We start from the raw sequence: 21,293 nt of genomic DNA, 5'->3' as shown, positions 1-21,293 counted from the left end.
TTCTTTTTCTCCATTATGAGCAATCCACACTGGTGTATTTAAAACTGATGTAGTAGAAACTGCAGTACAAGGACAAATGGCATTTGATATCAACCAAATAACCCTTCCTTTTGTCAGCTGAAATGGACAATACTCATACTATGCTAGACATAATATGGGCATAAAGGTTACTTTTAATTCATCATGTTTTGGATTCAGATGTCAATATTAGCAATTGTCTTTGACAAAATTATGACAAACTATGACTCTTTTAATTAATCCAATTAAAATGGCGGTCAGTCCTATATCCAGTTATCTTTGGTTAATACTTTTTTGTCTTTCTGATATGCTACAAAAACAAAAAAAAATCCAACCAACCAAACAAAAAAAGCCCCACAAACAAAATAAATAAACTAAAACCTAAACCAACCAAACAAACAAAAAGACAAAAAACCCACCAAATAAAACAAAAGAACATTACCAGAACCCAGTTTGTTGTCTTTTATTATCCATGAAGTATGAGTGTATCAAAGCCTCTTCTAATGGTCAGGTCTGTGCTTACACGTCACCTTATATCCAACTAGTTTACACAAACACATTAAAAACCTTGAGATTTCTAAAATTATAAATATTCTTCTGAAATTGGACACACCATCATCTTTCCTAGCCATCTGAGTGTTAATTATTATCCAGCTGCTAATTTTCCAATTATGAAACTACTGTGACGCTGCCAGGGTTGGTCAGGTGTGTGCTGTGTCCTGGCAGGAACACAAACCTCACAATGACTGTTAGGAGGGCCCAGGTACCAATAACAAAAAAGGCAACAGTAAGAAACAATTGCTTTGGTTTTGGATAGTATGATTTTAAAAACTCATAATGTTAATGCAAAAAGTAATCCACTTTAATATCTTCTTTCTATTTTCAAACCTCTGACACTTCTGGAGTGAGGCAGGCTCAGTGACAGCAAAATTAATACATGCTTTTGAAACATATTTTGAATCATTATGCGACTCCTGTGGTGGCTTCCACTGGGGTAGAGTTAATTTTCTTCGCAATGGCAAGAATTTTGGATTTGTGCTGGACAGAGATGTTTTTGTTGTTGCTGAGCAGGGCATGCACAGAGCCAAGGCCTTTTCTGCTTTTTATACTGACAGACTGACAAGGATGCTGGAGGTGCCTGGGAGTTTGGGAAGAGACAGGATGGGTGACCCCAACTGACCAAGGGATATTCCACACCATATCAAATCATGCTTAGTATATAAAGAGGGGGGAAGAAGGAGGAAGGGCTGGAGATTTTTGGAGTGATGACATTTGACTTCCCAAGTCACCATTACATGTGATGGGGCTCTGCTCTCCTGGAGATGGCTGAACAGCTGCCTGCCCATAGGAAGCAGTGAATCAATTCCCTGTTTAGCTTTGCTTGCATGCACACCTTTTGCTTTCCTTATTAAACTGACTTTATCTCAACCCAAGAGCCTTCAAGATTTTACCCTTCCAATTCCCTCCTCAGTCACTCTGGCTGGGCAGTGACCAAGTGGGTGTGTGAGGCTTGGTGCCTGCCTGGGGTTAAACCATAACAACTCCATAATGTGATCCTTTGGCTTTGATTGAAGGAGAGATATGAAGAACCTGTTCCAGTTTATTTTCCCATGCTTTATTATTACAACTTGAATGATTGCACTTAATGTTCTTCAGTAACATGAAGTGCATCACTCTCCAGAATTTCACTATGTATAGAAGTGAGTTTTCTGAATGCTCCCTCCTAGCAAGCTGGTTATGAGAGGTAGTACATCACATCATCATTTCTGAATATTCCCTTCAGTTTGAGAAGTCTTCCTTTCCAGGTTTTCTGCAGGGAGTCCAAAGCCAAATATGAAACTAAATTCTTGTTGTTTATAGTGTATGCAATGGGAATCTTGTCATTTCCCTCTGCTTCCAAATGGATCAAAAGCACATGCATGGATAGATTCCTTTTGGAAAAAGCTCACTGTGCTGTCAAAGGACATTAAAAGTGTCATCCAACAGCCAAGTGTTGTATCTGAATTCCAATTTCTTCCACATAAAAAAGGACACAGTTTGAATATTCTTGGAATAAGTAGCTGACATAGCACTGTCACAAGTAGCGCTTCTTAAAATTGTGCTAACTGTAACATGGAGTGTCTGTGCTGTCTTGTATATCCACAGTCTTTCTGCTGCAATGCTGTGTCTTTTTCTGTCTGAGTTCATTTGAATCCCTGTCATGTTAGTTTCCATTTTATTTCTGTGTCATTAAAGAATATACTTAAAAGAGTGTTCTTTTCCTACAAATGAAATTAAAAAACTAATGGCATTCTATGGAAAACTAATGGATTTTCTCCTTTTAAAAAGAGAAACGACACATGAGTTTAAACTTCGTGTGTGAAAGCATTACCATCTGACTTTTTTAGATTTTAAAACCTGTAATATCTCTACAGTTCCCAGCTTAAATAGTTCTCTGTTGCTTCACATTTTGTAGAATTTTAAGTTACAAAAAATAAAGAAATTAGCAAATGAATAAAGCTCATATTTGTAGCAGAGAAGTGTAAGCAGATTGAAAGCAGTTTGAATACAGTTTTGCAACATGGGTATACCTTCTGTGGTAACCGTTTTCATAGTACTCTAAAAAGACATGAAGTGATAGTAAAAATATTCCCCATGAAGAGAGATTCATGCAAATGTAGGCTGTGAACAGAGGGTGAATTTGGGGCAGTAATATGAGTTCATGTCCATCTTATTTTCATGTGAGGTAAGGGCTGATTGAAACCCTTGTCATGTAGTAATTGATTTTTACAGTGTCTCTCCTTATAGCTATTTAAAATAAGAGCAAACACCACACTTACGTTCAACTCAGTCTTTTTACACTGTGGTTTAGAGAAGTATGAGACCCTTTATGCTTTTATAAATCATCTCCATCATCTGTGCTAAAGCTGCTTCTCCTACTGCTCTCTTTTGATGCAGCTGGAGATGTGGAGGACAAGAGGGGGTCTGTTCCAAATGGTGACACTGTGTCATCCAATAAAATTTCCTCTAATCGTTGTTCTTCTTTTAAAGCTGCACTGAAGGACAAATCCGTGAAGTGTGAAAGTGGATCAGAAAAGGCTGTAGATCCATTGCAGACATCAGAATTTTGTCCATGTACAAGAGGCATCTGTTGAGAGTAGTCTACAGAGTTCTCCTCTGGATAAGACTGTTGCTTGATGACCTGTGCAGCTAAATCAACAGCACTGAGTGAAGACATGACTGGAAGGCCATGTGCACGTGCCTGGATCTCCAGTTCCTAACATTTCAAACAAAAATAATTAAACAATTTTAAAAGAGAAAACAGTCTCTTCAGAACAATTGCAGAAAGTATACAAACATGCATGAAAATTTATTATACCTATTGTCCATTTGAGAGATTAAATATTAAAATATTAAAATTTTTTGTCTCAGAAAAATTGCCCTTCAAGTGTTTTTATATCCTTTTCTGTCATTAAGCAACTATTCTACAGGAAAAAAAAGGTAGGACAGCCTCTCTAAAACAATTGCATACTGAATCCAGTGAAGGTAAGAGAAAACGGTTGCAACTTGATAGTTCATAAAACTGTTATCCAGAGAAAAAAAAGATTCTTCACTTGATAATGCTTATATTATACAGATATATGAGTAAATCATTATGTGTAAGATGTTCAGTTTTATGTCTATCTATTTATCCATCCCATTTCCATAGGTGTATGCCTATATTAGAATCTTGCTTTCCAAGCCATGAAGGGCTATATTCTGCCTCTTTGTGTCAAAAGCAGATATAACATAAGACACTCTTACTGGGAAGTGTAATGCATTAAATAGTTTGAAAGAGAAGATTTAAATACTGAAGGGAACTTTGTGTCTAGTATTGATTTTTGGCTGCAAGAATATACCTATATCCTTATTTTTTTGTCTGTCATTGTTTCTAACACATACATAATGAAACTGTTTGTACAAATACTTTATTACTTTTCCATTAGTTACTTTATTACTTTTCCATTAGTTACTTTATGTAATGTATAATTATTGAAGAAATTTCCTGGAAATCTAAAAAACACCCACTCCCCAATATACAGAGCAAATAAATAGGCAAAGTTAATTTAATTTTAATAAACATAATTTAAATAAAAATTATATAGATTAACAAAATGTGATAGGGGTAAGTACTGAGAAAGCTTTGCAGTTCGTGGCAACACTTATACAAACCTGAATTCGGAGTAGAAGTCTTCTGTTAGCATGCTCTAATTTTTTCTGCCTGTGTTCTAATTCTCTGGCTCTCTGTTGTTCTTTTTGTAGCCACTTGATGTACTCTACTGATGCTTTTAAAATAGTTCCTTTGTTCCAGCGCATATCACTGCAGAATGTAGAGATAACCTTTTCACAATTGTGCATGTCAGCAGAATTCATAAGAACTTACAAAATCTTTTACATTAATATGAAATAATGATTTACATGACTATTATTCACTCTTAGATATTATTGCTTCTGAATGGAAATTTTAATAGAATAGTTAAGAAGCCCTTATATAGTAAAATTAATCCCAGAATGAAAATAAGTGTCAAAAGAAAGTAATAAAGTGACTTTTTGTGGGAGAGCTAAATGCAATATCATGATTCTACCATTACAGTTTTTATATTTTTAGTGAAAATTGCTTTTATTATTAACTCTAAGATTAAAATCTATGTGCAGTATTTCTGCATTAATGAACTAAGAAATATACATTACTGAGGACTTAAGCCTAAATTTTTAAAGATCATTTTGAATATACTACTCCTTTTACCTGACTTACTAATGAGGTTGCTTTTATGCTTGTAGAGAAAAAAATGATCTGTGCTGAATGCCACTCCTCATTCATGACAGACCAGAAAAATCACACTTTCATAACCATAATGACTAGGGAATGGCAAAAATCATGTTCAAAAATCCTGAAACAATATAAAAAACAAGTTAAAATCTACAGCTACATGCAGATCCCAACTCAAAGTAAAAGCTTTGCAAAAAAATTAGATTAAACCTACCCATCATTCAGGAAGTCATGGTTTGACTCCCAGCTTATATGCAGCCTTGCTAGCAACAAAATAGTTGTTCAAATGAAACTGTCTAAAGACTTTCATGTATCCATTTATAAAATTTTCATGCATTCCTTTAACTATGGTCTTGGAACAAGACTGAATTTTGCTGAAAATGTTTGGTTTCTAATGAATTTCAGTATTTTATTATACAGGATGGGCTCACTGCGTTAAATATGCAGATACATGGGCTTTATCCAATCTACTTCACTGCAAGGTTGCTTAGGCTGAGGAGAAGGTTGGCCAGGCTTCTGGTCCCAAACACGACCATGAGAAAGAAAAGCTGTTAAATCAAGTAAGAGTCTGATGTTGGGGGGACAAGCATTTTTTCAATACCTATTCCAAAGACATATATATACAAGCCATCATTTATGGAGTAAAAAAAAAAAAAAATTATATGCCAAGCTATTATCACTTTCCCTTATTCATAGAACCATAGAATATGCTGAGTTGGAAAGCACCCACCAGGATTAGTGAGTCCAATTCCTGGCCTTGCACAGGACATCCCCAAGAATCACACCATGTGCCTGAGAGCATTGTCCAAACACTTCTTGAACTCTGCCAGGTGTGGTGCTGTGACCACTTCCTGGAGAACCTTTTTCCACTGCTCAGCTACCCACAGGGTGAAAACCTTTTCCTTATAGCCAACCTAAACCTCCCCTGATTTGCCTCTTGGTCACAAGAGTGAAGAGATTAGTAGTTGCCCCTCCATTTCCCCTCCTGAGGCTAAGCTCCCTTAGATAATTCTGCAGTTATTTTTCTTCTGAAAGTACAGTGCCAGGCAGGTACAGGATTTAGGGACCCAGACTACCCAGATTTTCCTGATGTTTTACTAGGGATAAAACCCAATGGAGCTGATAAATGTAAGACACTAAGAAGAATACACAAAATTATTTGTGAGAAAGCATCACAGTGTTTACCCATACCATAGAATTCAGATAATTTGCTAGAGACTTGGGAATAATTTTTTTTGATCCAAGGGTGCTCAAATTCAAATGCCAGTTCTCTCTGGACAGCACACAAACTGTGAGGCTCTAGTATACTGGGAGCTCCCCTCCTCTCAGTGCTGCAGGTCAGAAATGCACAGCTTTGGGGATTAGAAGGTGAAGGGGTCATAGAGAAAATAATTACTGTCTACAACCTTAGTGTCTACAAAGCCAAAACATAATTGGGTATGTATTCTGGTTTAGACATTGCCTGGTCAAAAAACCTGGAGCAGAGGTGGGACTGGGAGACAAGGGCAAAATACATCTCCTTCATGATGGCTGCATCGTCTCTTGGCAGTTCCTCTGCCTTCTCCTTCCTGTCCCTGTAGCTCTTGAGCAGGTGGGAGGACAGAATTTCTTGCCAGCATCCCATGAGCTCCGTCCTAGGAGAGGACTGTCTCCTCTCAAATGGCTAACCTATATGCAAACTGTAAAGGTTAAGGGAGTTTTTAGTATGCATATATTCTGGACAAATCTTTGATGGCCATCACCATGTCATAGTTTCACTTTCTTCACACCTCTTTGGAAAGTTAGGTAAAATACTGAGAGATCCCTCTTTATGATTAAATTGCAGTGGAATTTGAAAGGCAGTAAAGAGTCTTTCTGTCTATGCCAGACCATTCATGAATAAAGAAGATAAATGAAATAAATAAATTTAGCAGGATAAGAACTTTTCAAACTGGGATTCTCCACTTCCATCTCACATAAGAGCTGTAAATGCTATATGGAGAAACACAATCTGCCTCGACAAGGTTAGTCTCTAATAAGTATTAAAAACAAAATTAAGTCAGGTTTGAACTGATGATCCAAACCTAAAAATACGCTATTATGAAATTAGAAATAAATCCATAGCTGGAAAAATGGAAATAATTGAGGAAATGTAACAGCAGCAGAAAAATTTGAACATATCACATATTAAGAAAATATTTCATAGTGTTTTCACAAAAGAAAATCATGTCAGTTATAAAATTTTATGAATTCAAAATCAGGCAAATTTATTTTTAGTTGATGTTTCTGATTGACAATTAATAAGTCATCTATTCATGGCTGTATTTGGAATTTTTTTATGAAATTCTTTCCTGTTACGCTTAATTGTTGCACTTAATATCACCTTTTAATATGCTTACTTTTAGTTCACATTTCCTTGATAGTTTAATTTTTATTTCTATGGAAATTATTATTGTTTTCATAGTTTTAAATAAATCTTCACTGAAAGACTAATTCCTGGGTTCAAACTGCCAGAGAGGCAGACCTGGTCGGCTTTTGCATGAGATCCATATGGATAGATATGTCTTGTGGTAACATTTGTGGTAACATTTACAGATCTGAGAGGCCAAACTGTAATGGAGAGCTAGGATAGAAATGGCGTGGTTACTATTGTTGTTTAAGAGGCTGTTCTTTAAGCTGTGTACACGTGCGTGTGCCTGTGCATGTGTGCACATCCCACATAGGGCTTCTACATCCCTTCTCATGTACATAAACTGGTTGATGTCTTATTAAATGAGGAATATTGAAGGTAAACCTTCCAGTGTCTGAAGGCAGCACAGCAAAAGAACAGCTGGTGACCTTAGAAGTCAACATGTATTTCACTTTGTGTCTCTCTTTACTAGGATCTAACGAAAATACTGTGTCTGTGCTGATTCTGCATCACAGGCACTCTTCATTCATTCTAGCCCAGAGCGCCACACAACAGTTACAGAGCAGTGCTGCGGAGCAACAGAGGCTCTGCACAGATGTGCAGGGCTGGAAGAGCAACAATGCAGCTGGTGAGGATGAAGGCAGATTTGGGGTGGTAAAGGGGAGATTCCTGCCTACCAATAGTCTGAAATGCACCTAGCTGTACATATCAGGCAGGTAAGCAGATTTGTCTATGATGGGGAGAAAAAACAACTCTGTATTTGAAATTGGGTTAACTCAAAGCAAAAGAAGTGCATAAGAAGAATTTAGAAATTCTCTCATCAGTTATTTGATTTCTGTTATTTCTCCGAAAACAATGAATTCTAAATAAAACTACCTGAAGAGTTCTAAAAATGTCATTAGGAAATTGTAGGTTTTGCTTTTCAGAGATTTGTAGATTGCTCTTTGGGATAAAAACTCAAATGAAAGGTCTACAAACACGTTTTTAGAACCTTTAAAAACTCAGAAATCACTAGCAATGTTTACTCATTTAATTGGAAGCTCCTGTATAAAAACAGACAAAATACTTGCCTTTTTAACTGTTTTCTTCCTAAAAACTTAGATATAGACCTACTGATTTCAAATATGGCAGGAATTCTTTTCTTCCTTTTGATCTTTCAGTTCTATTAATTTTGTATTTTTCTTTTTATTTGGCTTTTGTTTTCATTAGTCTTGATTTTTATTGAATGCAAACATGGCACCATCCTGTAAATACTGAAATACATGGGAAATTCTACATTCAAGCCAAATCATTTGAGAGCAATAAGATGTTTTGCCAGTCTGGTCATCAGAAATGGCCTCTGCAAAGGAAAATTTCTTCTTTGTTCCTGTGTGACCATGTGGTACAGTTTAAAGTTTGTAGCGTGCTACAGGTGTGTTAGTGAGTTTAATTAACAGAAGTTTACCAAAAATAACAATATTTGTATAGATTTTTTTTAAAAAAAGTAAAAAACACATTATGTTTTATTGAATAAATAAAATGTCTCCTCCTGACTCTGACATCTGAAACCGTCTACAAAACTCAGATGCCGAGAACAACACCAAGTAGAGTTTCCCATTTTAGAGAAACAAAACATAAAAAAGAGACAGCTCTTCAGCTCATTTCCATTAATTTAGCATGGTTGAAGTCAAAGGATCTTCCCTAACTTACAGACATTGAACTCTTGTAGGAAGGATGGGAACATCTAGTCATCTAAGACTAGAACTAATTAATAAAAGCAGTGTTTGAGAGAGCGTGATAGTTACAGAGTTTGCCAGACACAGGGCAATTACTAATAACAAATATATTTGCAAAGTTGAAACTGTGCTTGGAGAACATTTCTTTCCCTGTTTCTGAGAAATTAGCTTTAAACTAAAAAAAAGTTAGCTTAAATAAGTACTTGGAAGGACTTTGTACTTGTTTTGAGGACTTGCACAATTGTGAAGTGAATTATTCTGAAAGAGGCAGAAAGTTTCCACTTTATATCACCATAGGTGTATACAAGCTTTTTCTTTGCAAGAAATGTGTCTGTGCTGGCTGCAAGAGGGTCTGTCCACAGACATCACTGAGGTCAGGCACAGAGCAGAAAGGAGAGAGTGAGAGCAACTCAAATCCTCAGCAGTCCTCTTAATATTCCAGTTCTGTAAAATTACTAGAATTCTTGAAGGAAGGGGATTTTTCTTGTTTAGCTTTCTGGCAGTTTAGGTCTGACTACCATTAAACTGCTCTTGTGTAGGCATTGCTAGACTCCATCACAATAAGAAATCCTGTTAACCACCTAAAAGGTGGATTCTGAAAGGTTGAATACAAATGGAAAGGCAGGCATAATTAAAGGAGCAAGTTATGAGTTTTTCTGCAAAAAGGACTGAGTATTTCTGGCATTTTTAAAATTCTATTTTTTGAATTATTCTGTAAAACTGATTTGCATTTCTGAATCATCTAGCACTTGGATATCTAAGCATTGAAAATTAAACAAAAGAGTCATAGTTCTTTGTAACTTATACTTATCTTCATTTTCTAATGCTGATGAAGTGAACTTAAAACACCTATTCATTTATGTAATGTAATCCACACTTTTCATCATTAAATTAGAAAAAAAAGTGAAAAGAATAGGGGTTTAATCCAGTCAAAAGAAAGTCCCTGCAGAAGCTCTGCAGGAGCCAAACAAGTTCACTACATAACCAACAAAACAAAAGTGAAATAAAAACCCCACACAGCCCTTCTAAGAAATATAAATCACAAAAGGTTTCCAAATGACATAAAAATGTCCTTTTCTGTTTCTGATTCTGAATGTAATCTTTTTGAAGCAAGCCATCTGGGACAGGCATGCTAACCACAATGGCTTAGTTGTAGTAGTATTTGCTCTTCAGTGCAGAGGCTGATTTTTTTCACTGTCATTAGCCTAAGCATCAGTAAGCTTTCTCCTTTTACAGCTAAGTTTCCACTATAAGAAGAATCTTCTAAAATCAATATGAAGCAAAAATGCTATGTGTGATAAAATGTTACAGATAAAGTACTATAAGCCATGATAAATCTTTTTCTTTCAAAGAGGGGCAGACCAGGGGCACAGTAAGGTGCTATGAAGTAAAAAGCAAGAACTGAAAGAAAGAATAAGGATGCTGAGTTATGATTTGGCAAAACAAGACCATATCAAAAAGTAATAATAATTTCCTTCTGCTCAGCCAACAAAACATATTGAAATTCATATATGTTCACCAAAAAATACAAATACAAAAAAAAGGTGCTTCTACTTCTTTGAATTAATTTATCCTAGCACTAAGCTATAGTAAAATTATGTTGTAACCTGATTTTTCAAAAGCCCTGCACATTTTGATGACCTTTTTTTCTTAGCACTAACTGCTTTCCAAAGGAGACTGATTATCAGCCTTTTGAAGACAGCAGTCTTCAGAATGTGAGATACTTAAGTTCACCTTGTGCTTTTGTAAACATAAAGCACTCTGGGTCTGGTCACACTGCTGAACTCAGTCATGGGTTTGCAAACTAAAACAAAATAAGGCAATGATTTCAGAATCTATACCTGAAGCTTTTTCATCAGGCAACAACACCAAAAACTGAGGGTGAAGTCCATCATCCACTTACTGGAGCAAAACTGCAGGTCCAGGTAGATCATTTTAAGAACAGCTTAAATGATTACTCTAGGTATAAATGTTATGATTGAGTTCACAAATTCAACCTGAATCCAGACCAAGACATGTAAGTGAAACACCTTTATAGGCAATCAAAAATACAACTGGAATTTGTACCCCATGCCCGTCTTTAATTGCAGTATAACCAATTTCTATTTTTGCTTTATAGCTGCAAACCAACAGTGCCATCCACTGTTTTTCTGAGAAATCTTTCAATTACTTGCCCAAATGGTATTGAATACTGAAAGATGCACAGTAAAATTAAAACATTTCTATCAGTTTCTGCTTGCAAAGGATCACATGTCCAAAACTTTATTTAGGTACTGAAAGTGCTTTTTATTTTAATTCAGCTTTAACACCTGATTCCATATTAATAATAAAAAACATGCCCATTTATCCAATCTTTGGTGGATGCTACAGAAGGAGCTGAGTTTGCAAATTCTCTAAAATGGATGCACTATGTTAACTTTCTCTCTGGTGGATTCACTTCAAGTAAAGCCAACCTTCTACTTGTGTAAGTCTCACACAGCTTTGTATTATTGCAGAAATCCTTAAATGCAATCAAAAGTTTCTTAGTCCTAAGGTTAAAAAAGCTGAATATCAATAGATTGTTTCATTTGAAGTGTCATGTACATCTGTATTGACATGCAAATAATAAAGACAAAATCTGTATAATCAATTTTATGCGTGTCATAATCATGCTGATGCATTGTCTTAAGTCTTCCCTGAGCAACAAGAGAAATCTAAGGCTAAAGTTCTGCATTAAAAATCACTTAGAATTGTTATTGTTAATCTTGCAAAGGGCTTTTTCACAAGGCAGCTTTTTTCCTGTTGATGACTAATATAGGCTTTAAGGGAATGCACATACAGTTCAAGCAATATGCATTTTTTGTTTCTGTAAGTATATGCATTAGTATAAAATGATATTATTATAGCAATTATAGCAATTATAACTGTTATTCTTGCATTTTAGGACTGGTGATTTTCCTGCACTGAGTTGAGGACTTTTGAAAAATGCTCAGTCTACAGACTCTTAAATAGATTTTATTTTTTCTCTTAGTCAAATGGCAGACAGTGACAACGTAAACTTTGTGTTATCCCACTAGAGGGCCATGACAAGAGCTGAAAGCATCACTACTTCCCTCTTCAGGGATACCACACAGTCGTGTTCAGGGACAGAGAGATGGACTTTCTGTTGTTTGGCCTTTTTTTTGTTTGTTTTTGTGGGTTTGTTTTGGTTTTTATTTTTTTGGTTTTGTTTGTCTGTTTTCACTTGAAGTGGCAGTCTCTATTAAACATCCTGAAATTGCTTTCATATTATTATGCTTTCAGATAAGCTTTTCCAACAGGCACAACAGAACATTTTTTCCAGCAGGAAAATCTGTCAAAGTTTTGTTACTTCAACAGCCTGATCTGAGCCAGTAATCTGGCTTGGAAGATTTTGTATCCCATTACTCAATCCTATAGCCAGTATACACAACTGTCTTATTTTTCCTGTATTAATACTCTAAACATTATTATAGGAAAGACAGTTGAACTCACGGATCATTAGACTTGGGGATGAGTGTGCCAAGCTCCTTGATTCGGTAATTAATATTATACCTTCTTCTTCTCTCAACTGTTAAAAAGAAACAGTTACTATTTTTATGGTGAAATATTTTTGGAAAAATTCAACATAAAACATTTTAATTAGTTAAAAACATGTTAGTCAATACAGAGAGAATCTTCGTCAAATAGCAGTCCCAACATGAGCTCATACCTGTCTCTGACTTACTCTCAGGACAAACTCTGTCATTAGTACTGCCTGTATCTTACCTTAATTATAGGGTTTTCCCCTATTTACAGTTATATTTCTAGAGAATGAAATAGTCACGTGTTGTCTAAATGTGAGCTAACATTTATTTTTTTCTGATGCTTATATGTTCTTTCTCCACCATGCTCCAACAGAACAGAGATTTCAGCTTAGTGGAGTCTTTCTGGTAACTTCAACAGGGATACAAGATAATTCATCCAGCAATTTTATATTTTGGCAGAACTCCTGGTACAGATCACAAGGTAACACCTTCACTGTTCCTTATTTACAACTAGCAGCATTTAAACCCACAGAGAGTACATAACTACAGCCATATCCCCTCATTGAAACAGAGCAAGATTATGTCCCAAAAACACTTCATCCCTTCTACATCTGTTTCCTTTGATGATTGACAGCACAAAAATACTTATGATAATTTTTAAAAGATAGAGAAAATTAAAAAAAATGGTTTAAACAATGAAATATATTTTCTGGATTTAAATTTATGCTTCTGCAAACAAGCTATGTAGGGTATCTGGTTCACTTCATAGTTAAGTTAGAAGGAAAAAAGAGAAAGTAAATCTCTTAAAATGAGTACTCTCTCTGTGTGCTCTCAGTTCACTTTATCAGCATTGTACTGGTATCCAGGCTGCTGTAAGTGATCCTTCAGAAACTTCACGTTTTTCTAGTGGATGGGTTCAGAGAACATCTCATTGTTTTAGGGAATTACTTGTATATAATTTTGACAAGGATAGTGCATTCAGGGAGAATGTACTCCCACTAAGGTACTGATGGGGCTCAGAAACCAGCAGTCTCTACTGGTGTTCCACTGGTGTAATGCTCCTGAGTGTACTGCTCAATAAACCGCTGCATCCCATTGGAATGAATGTGCTGGGTCTTGTAGGAGAGCCCAATCTACAGAAACACATAGCAACTGAAAATTTTTAAAAATATATTTCAGTTGTGTTGGCAAAATAAAGGCATGGCAAACAAAATTGAAGAATATGTTTTAATTATACTGTCCTATGGCATAATAGCTGTTGTTTAATTAATATTTACACTGTGCAAAACTCTGTAAGACATTCATCAAAAAGTAGTCAACTGAGCATTAGCTATAAAACAAGACAAAGGAAAAAAATATCCTTTCAAGTGAACACTTAAAGAATTATTTTTTCTTTGTATTTTTTCTTTTTTTCCTGAAAAGAAACGTCCAGTGGTTGTGTTAATGAGTTAGGGGGGAAGATATTTAAGCTTGGAAACACATTGCAATGGAACTTTCCTGAGATGTGTCTGTAGCTTTTCCAGAGATATCCTGAGTTATCAATAATATGTCGAGCATCAAATTATACATAAGCCAAATCAGAAAATTCTTTTTCAAACTGCATGGACAGGATTATGATACAACATTCTTTGCATGGAAGCAAAAAACTCCAATCTCAAAACCATTAAGTAATATTTTTAACCCTGTCTGTTGCATGAAGGGGTTCCTCTTCTTAAATCTCTTTTCATGGTTTCTTTCAATGTACAGTCTTTCAAAAGGAACTTTTTTCCCAGTGCCTTTATTACTCCTTGTTATTAGAATGTACAAGAACATTTCAGTGAAATGTAGACCTTAGTTCAATGTGAAAATTGAAAGTTTGTACAATTCTAATCAACCTTCAAAAACTGATTTTTTTCAGACCATCACGAAGAAACCTGATCCTCATAAAAGGGTAAATCACACTGATAAAGCCTTTATATGCAATTCATTATTATGTCCAAGCCTTTAGACAGGGAAGCTATGTCCAGAGAGCCCTTGGTCTGTAGCATGCACCTGGAGCCAAGCCACAGCAAATGCTGCCTTTCTGCAGTGGTATCTTCATGGCCTTCAGTTTAGTTGCCAGTGGTGAGAGAAAGCTTTCAGACATTTCTTCTGTGATCAGGAAGGACCACGATAAGCCAAAGGAAACAATGGAGGCAACAGGAAGTCCAGGTATCCCTAATGTACCTATGATGAGCCTCTCTTTCCCTTTGTAGCTCTGGATAACTCCTACCCATCCCCTTTCGTAGTCGTGCAGATCTCCCATTTCTGCCCTAACAAGTCAGACAGCAGGTGCAATGACATTTCAGAGATTATGTGCTAATAACATGTTTAAAAACCATCATGGTCTGTCTGTAATCCACAAAAAATTACACACAGATATAAGGATGCCTTCTGGAAATTCTAAGCAGCAGAAGATTGTCTGCAGCGATTGCTAGCATGTTGTGCCAGTGGATGTATATTTTCAGGTATGTAATTTCATGCAAGTAAAACCATAAACCCCTCTTTGATTACTGGAATACCCAGAGAAACAAGATAGAAATAAGAGAATTAATATATAAAGAGTGGCTATTAACTAATGACAATGAAGTTTAAATTCATAGAATCATAGAATATCTCGATTTTGAAGTGACTCATTAGGATCATTGAATCCAATTCCTATACTATTTCTGTTGGAAAGAGGAACCTGAAAATTGTAACTCCTTTATCCAACAGTTTTCAAAAAGAATTCTGTAGACTTTTTGTTTCAAATTATACTTTAGAGGAGAAAATTGTGTAATTTTCTAATAGGCAATCTTCTCCCAGTAATGCAACTGATGGGTTTTTCTATTCTATATAAGATAGAAGTTTTTGTTGGTTTTTTTTGGTTTTTTTTTTTGTTTTGTTTTTTTTTTGTAGTTCTTATATTTAGACACTGAACTATGAATTTCACTGTGTTCTAAGGTTGTTCCTCTAGAACCAACATGCCTATCATCTGTACATAGCTGGACTGTTGTCCATAAAGGAAACAGAAGTGTACCCCAGAAGACAGGGATTATGGGGCTTGTGTGGCAAAGTTAGAACACTGGTGAGTCTCACACAGTCCTGCACTGATCTCCTTTGGTGACATACATTTTCAATAAGTTTTAGAGTTTAGCAACCACTTAGACGTTGTATGATATCCTATGCAATTTTTTTCCTCCCCGTTACCCATGAAGAGATACAGCCCCTTGCTTTGGTGGTTCAGTAAATAAGGTGTGAAGACTGGATTTCCATTGTTCTTTTCTCATAATCTGTCTCCTTTCTTGTCTGCTTTGCACCGTATTTCTTAGAGAAAACATCAAGTAAAATGTGCTACTGTGAAAAAATAAAAGGAGGAGATTACATGGAAATAAATTAATTGCAATATGCAAAGTATTTTGAAAGACAAAGTCAGAGACAGAAATTAATTTCAAGAAAGAAAGCTTTATGGTTGCCTGTGTTTGCAGTCTGAGTTCAGTTTGATTAGCCAGCTGAGCTGCTGGTCTAGCAGAAGAGCAGAGTTGTGGTAGCTAATGTATAATGGGTTTACATTCTCCATACATTCCATTTAATGAGACCAAAGATTAATGTATACTTACTGAGATTGTGGTTATCCTTTTTTTGTCTCTCCTTTGCCATTGCTCTTGTATCTGCTTCTGACAGAAAGTAACATTTATTAAAATAGTCCTTAAGATGCAATTCCAGTACTTTCATCTTTTGAAAATGGCCTCTTGTCACAAAGACCAGACTTCCAGTCCATTTTCTGCATTACTATTTTTATTATTAAAATGGATCATTGGCAAATCTTTATTCTACCAGTACTAAATTTTGAGCAAGTCTGGCAGGTTGCTTAACACTTTTTATGGCAGTTTTTTTTTAAATTTAAGAGTGCAGAAATGCCATGGAGGGGTATTTTTCTCCAATTCCCTGTGTTTTACATCAGGATAAAACTTACAATACATTAAGGTGAATATGGATTTTTCTATATCCCATAATGCATGAGTTAATCAGATTTGTAAGATATTGAATAAACTCACTGTTTCGTCTGAGTGACATTAAGAAACTGTACATGATTTTTAGCATTCTTTGGATTAATTGAATGTAACTTTTAAAGTTCTTAATCCACTAATATAGCTTTACCTTGAATAGCCTTATTGTAAAGTTTTAAAAGAACTATTTGTTCCACCCTGGACCAAATTTAATGGATCATAATTTATTTATATTGCTGGTCAAGAGCCAACGTGGAAGAATGTATTGTTTTCTAAAATATTAAGGCTTTTTAGAAGCATGATGGTCATAAAAATAGGGGGAAAACATGGTTTCTGAATTGGTAAAGAGAAGAAAAGAAAGAAAATATTTCTCCTTGATGTTTGTTCTTTTCCTTAAATGAAACCACAAACTGAAAATTATCAGGAATTTAATTACAGATATCTTTTTCATGGATAAGATCTATCTAACTTTTAAGACACACATCATCACTTTTGCAGTTATATACTAAAATCTCAGAGTTCTTTTACCTGTGAGCTCCCTTTTTACTGGTAGATTAGCTGGGCAAGAAGCATTTGTGAGACCCATATTAGCTGGTGCCATTCCCTGGTCACTGTTATATATATCCAAAATGCTGCTAGATAGCTTGAGGGGCAAGAAAGGAAAGAAGAATAAGGAAAAAAAATTAAAATAAGTAAAAGACTTAAAAGATTAAAAAAAAAAAAACAAAAAAACACGCATGCAAGGAGCAAATATCTTTGGATATGAGTCTGGTTTTCTTTAGAAGGAGTTCATGTGCATATATCTAAAGGGAAGGGTTCCTATTACACGATATTAACTAAAATTGAAAGCAAAGGGTCACTGTCTGCTATTTTTCTACAGGTGCCATTTTTGTGGACTTCAGATCTACAGTGATGGCAAGATATGAGTCACAGTGTCTGTTTTTCAATTGCTTCTACATTATATTTTCTAAATCCAGGGTTGCCACAACTGAACTTCAAACATGCATTAGATTGGAAGCCAACTTTGCTGTGCTGATTTTGATCATACTCCCCAGCATGATTTTTTAACCACAACTCTAGACTCTGAATTGGTACTTCATACGGGGCCTGTTCTAGAAATATAGAGACTTGGGGACATAGTTAAATGTAATGGTTAAAATTAGAGTGGACAGAACATCAGAGAATATGCTTTGAGGAAAACAATTGTCAGGATGGGCCAGATAACCTAATGGTTTTAACATGCATAATGTATAACCATCTATGACAGTATCCTTATTCCCTTTAAAAAAATTGTATTATTTAAATAAGCCCATAGAATGCACTCTAAGAAAAGTAAGGCTAAAGTATGTGGATTTCAGGTAATTGCAAAATTACCTTTACTTGAATAACTTTACAAGTATGAAATAACTGTAAAATATGTAAAAGTTTACTGAAGAGATATGTTGTTACAGATTTGCCTGGCACTTATGGATCCTGAAAAAACCTGGAATTTTTCAAGCAGGTCATTGAGACACCAACCATAGGTCTGCTGGGAACCACCTTTTTTCAGACTCTTATAATTCCTTTTTTTGAGTAGATTGTTAGTTTCAACACGAGTTACTTTAATTGGAGACAATTTTCCCAATTATTTGCTTAGTGTGAAGTTGTTCCACGGCAGTGCTTCCTATATTTTATGTTAAAACTGAAATTTTAAATTAGATTTATTTTTAAATTATAATTTAATTAAATTAGCTAATAACTTTACTAGATCATCTGACAATCTAGTTTGAGCTAAATTCTCCCAGTTCTATTACATGCAATGAAATGAAACAATCAGAATTCTTACTGAGCACACGTAAATAACATGGTCATTTTTAAACTAGAGCTTTATTACTTAGGAAAACTGAAAATTCTTGAATACCATTAGAAATCACAACACTGAGTCAGTTTTGAAAATCTGCTTACCCATTTGATCTCTCAATGAAAATACTTTTTAAAAGAATGTTTGGAATTCAGATGAGTATTACTCAGAACAAGCTATGTTTAATATGCAGGATTTGAATGCTAAGACCATTCTCACGTCAAGTACCTTTGTTTCATTCAAGGGGTAAAATGACAAATATTACAGAACTCACTGCAGTTTTACCTTTGCATTTTCTTTGTTCCACTCATAGGATAGCTAAATTACGAGAGTGAGTTCTCATACTATCTCTAGTCATATTTAATTACTTCCTACATTCATGTAAATGAATTTGGTTTATTCAAATGATATGAAAACAGAATGACATTAAAAATTGAGAGTTAATGTGACTCCCACACTCCTACACTTACAAGTTCCAGAGGACTTTGGCAAGGCTGTTATATGATTTAGGCTACTGTTTTTGTCAAATGCTAGGAAATAGTAACCACTGAAAATAATATAATCTAATAAATAACCCAACGATTGAGAAATACATATCTGTCATTCTTTACAGATTTCACATAGCTGTGTACATAAGTTAAATAATTTGCTTGAAACTGCTGGCAATCTTCAATTTAGTAGACTATCAAAGTCATTAGTGAAAAAAACAGGCCTGTACACCACAATTTGACACAAACATGAGATACTTAATTGATTACTTCTAATTTTCAAACAGAAATTCAAATTTATCCTTGAAGCATAGTTAAATTTCTATAGTCTATTCACAAAGATGTGAATTTAAATGACAATGCCCAAATCCAAGAGAAAAGTTCAAGAATGGCAAATTTAGCTGGCTAGGAAAAAATAATACCAACACACCTCAAAGTTGAAGATTGTGTGACAGTCAAAAGAGCGTGAGTAAATTCAACTTAAAACCACAGGTAGACGTTTCAGCTGAATTCACTTACAAGTTGGTGAAGGCAATTCCATAAAACTGTGGGACAATACCCTCCCTTGCTCAGTTGTGATGCTGCCCCTGATGCCCCTCAGGACATGGGTGCCAGGGCACTGCTGACTCTGATTCAGCCTGCCATTGCCCAGGACCCTCGGGGCCCTTTCTGTGGCACTGCTTTCCAGCATCTCATTCCTCACTCTGCACATACTTGAGGGGTTGCCCCATCCCAGGTGCAGAATCCAAAACTTGTCTTTGTTAAACTTCATTCAGTGACTGTCCAGCCCTCTTAATTTGTCTAATTCTCTTTGCAGAGCAGCTCTGCCATATGTTTTATATCATCTTTGTTTCATGCAGGTGCTTTCCAGCATTCTTCCCCCTGTAATTCCACAATTTTTATCAGCTATTAGGAAAACAGAATCACCACTCCATATGGAGATGATGAAAATGAAGCCTAAACCCAGGTCATTCAACTACTGATGACTACAGTCCTATCACATCACTAATTAGAAGGATTCACATAAGCATTACTCCAGAAGGGATGGGCAAAGAAAAGACAGTGGGATAGCTCTTTATTTATGGAAAGTTTTGATTGTCTAGAGCTTAATCGTGGGGATGATAAGGTTGAATGTTTATCAGTAAGAATCAGGGGGAAGGCCAGCAAGGCAATTTTCCTTCACCCAACCAGGATAAAGAGACAACAGAAATATTCTATAAGCATCTGAGAGAAGACTTGCAATTACTGGCCCCTGTTCCCGAGGGGGGCTTCAACTTATGAGATGTTGTCTGGAAGTACAAAAGCCTAGAGGAAACAGCGCAGAAGATTCCTGCAGTGTGTGACAGCTAACTTCCTGACACAGCTGGTGAGCAAACCAACTAGGGAAGGTGACCAATGGATCTGATGCTTGTGAACAGACAAGCACTTGTACAGATGTGACAGTTGCAGGCCACCTTGGGCACGGTGATCATGAAACAATGAAATTTTTGAGTTTTGGGAAAGTGAGGAGAGGGGTCAGCAAGACTTGGATTTTCAGAGGGCAGACTTTGGCCCATTTAGGAGACTGGTTGAGAGACTCCCTTGGGAGGCAGTCCTGAAGGGGAAAGGAGTCCAGGAAGGCCCAATCATGAAGGAAATGCTAAAGGTGCAGGAGTAAGATATCTTCATGTGTGAAAAGGTGAGCCAATGGAGAAGACTAGCCTGGCTGAACAGAGAGCTTTGGCTGAAACTGAGGGAAAAAAGCATAGTAGAAGAAGAGGCAGGCAACTCAAGAGGACAGCAACGATGTTGTGAGGTTATGCAGGGAGAAAATTAGAAGGCCCAAAACAAATTAGAACTTGATCTGGCCACTGCTGTAAAAGAAAATGAAAAATGTTTCTATAAACAAATCAGCAACAAAAAGAGGGGTAAGGAGAATCTCCATGTTGGTATTGGATGTGGGAGAAAATACAGCGACAAAGAATGAGGAAAAGGCTGAAGTACTTAATGCCCTCTTTGCCTCAGCCTTTAAGAGTAGTACAACTTGTTCCCTGGGTACCCAGCCACCTGACCTGGCAGACAGAGCAGAATGAAGACCTCAGAATCCCAGGGAAATGGTCAGCGACCTGCTATACCACTTAGATAGACACATGCAGGTTCATGAGACCAGATGGGGTGCAGCTGAGGGCCCTGACAGACCTGGCAGAAGAGCTCACTGAGCCATCCTCAGTCATTTACCAGAAGTCCTGACTAACTGAGGAGGTCACAGTTGCTGAAACAAATGAGATGCCCATATATAAGGTGGGCCAGAGGGAGGATGGAGTAACTACAGGCCTGTCATCTTGACCCAGATGACAGGAAATGTTATGGAAAGTTAGTGCCAATTGCACAATCAACTGTCTCTTTCTTCAGTGAATTTAGTAGAAATCCCAATTACATTGCAATGACCACTGTGACAGATAAGTGGCTTTGTGGATACAGCCACTAGTGGTCTCCCTTTGACACATTGTCTTCATTCACAGCACAAAAAATCTGCTATGAATA

At 36.1% G+C, this 21,293-nt stretch overlaps 1 protein-coding gene across 2 annotated transcripts in view; it reads right to left on the bottom strand.

Annotated features, from left to right (window-relative positions):
- Positions 1-466: 466 nt before the first annotated feature.
- The window catches only part of TFEC (transcription factor EC), a 37,221-nt gene continuing 16,394 nt past the window's right edge, over positions 467-21,293 (bottom strand). The window contains exons 3-7 of one of the 2 annotated variants that reach the window (XM_066318993.1): positions 16,971-17,085; positions 16,053-16,109; positions 12,404-12,479; positions 4,210-4,357; positions 467-3,274 (exon numbers count right to left, since the gene is read on the bottom strand). In XM_066318993.1, the coding sequence (XP_066175090.1) occupies positions 2,894-3,274; positions 4,210-4,357; positions 12,404-12,479; positions 16,053-16,109; positions 16,971-17,085 (777 nt within the window). In that variant the 3' untranslated portion in view covers positions 467-2,893. The remainder of the gene's footprint in view (positions 3,275-4,209; positions 4,358-12,403; positions 12,480-16,052; positions 16,110-16,970; positions 17,086-21,293) is intronic. The other variant, XM_066318994.1, reaches the window with a different exon arrangement.

This window comes from Sylvia atricapilla, chromosome 5 (genome assembly GCF_009819655.1).
Source record: "Sylvia atricapilla isolate bSylAtr1 chromosome 5, bSylAtr1.pri, whole genome shotgun sequence".
Taxonomy (NCBI): domain Eukaryota; kingdom Metazoa; phylum Chordata; class Aves; order Passeriformes; family Sylviidae; genus Sylvia; species Sylvia atricapilla.
This window is presented reverse-complemented; position numbering and strand designations above follow the sequence as displayed.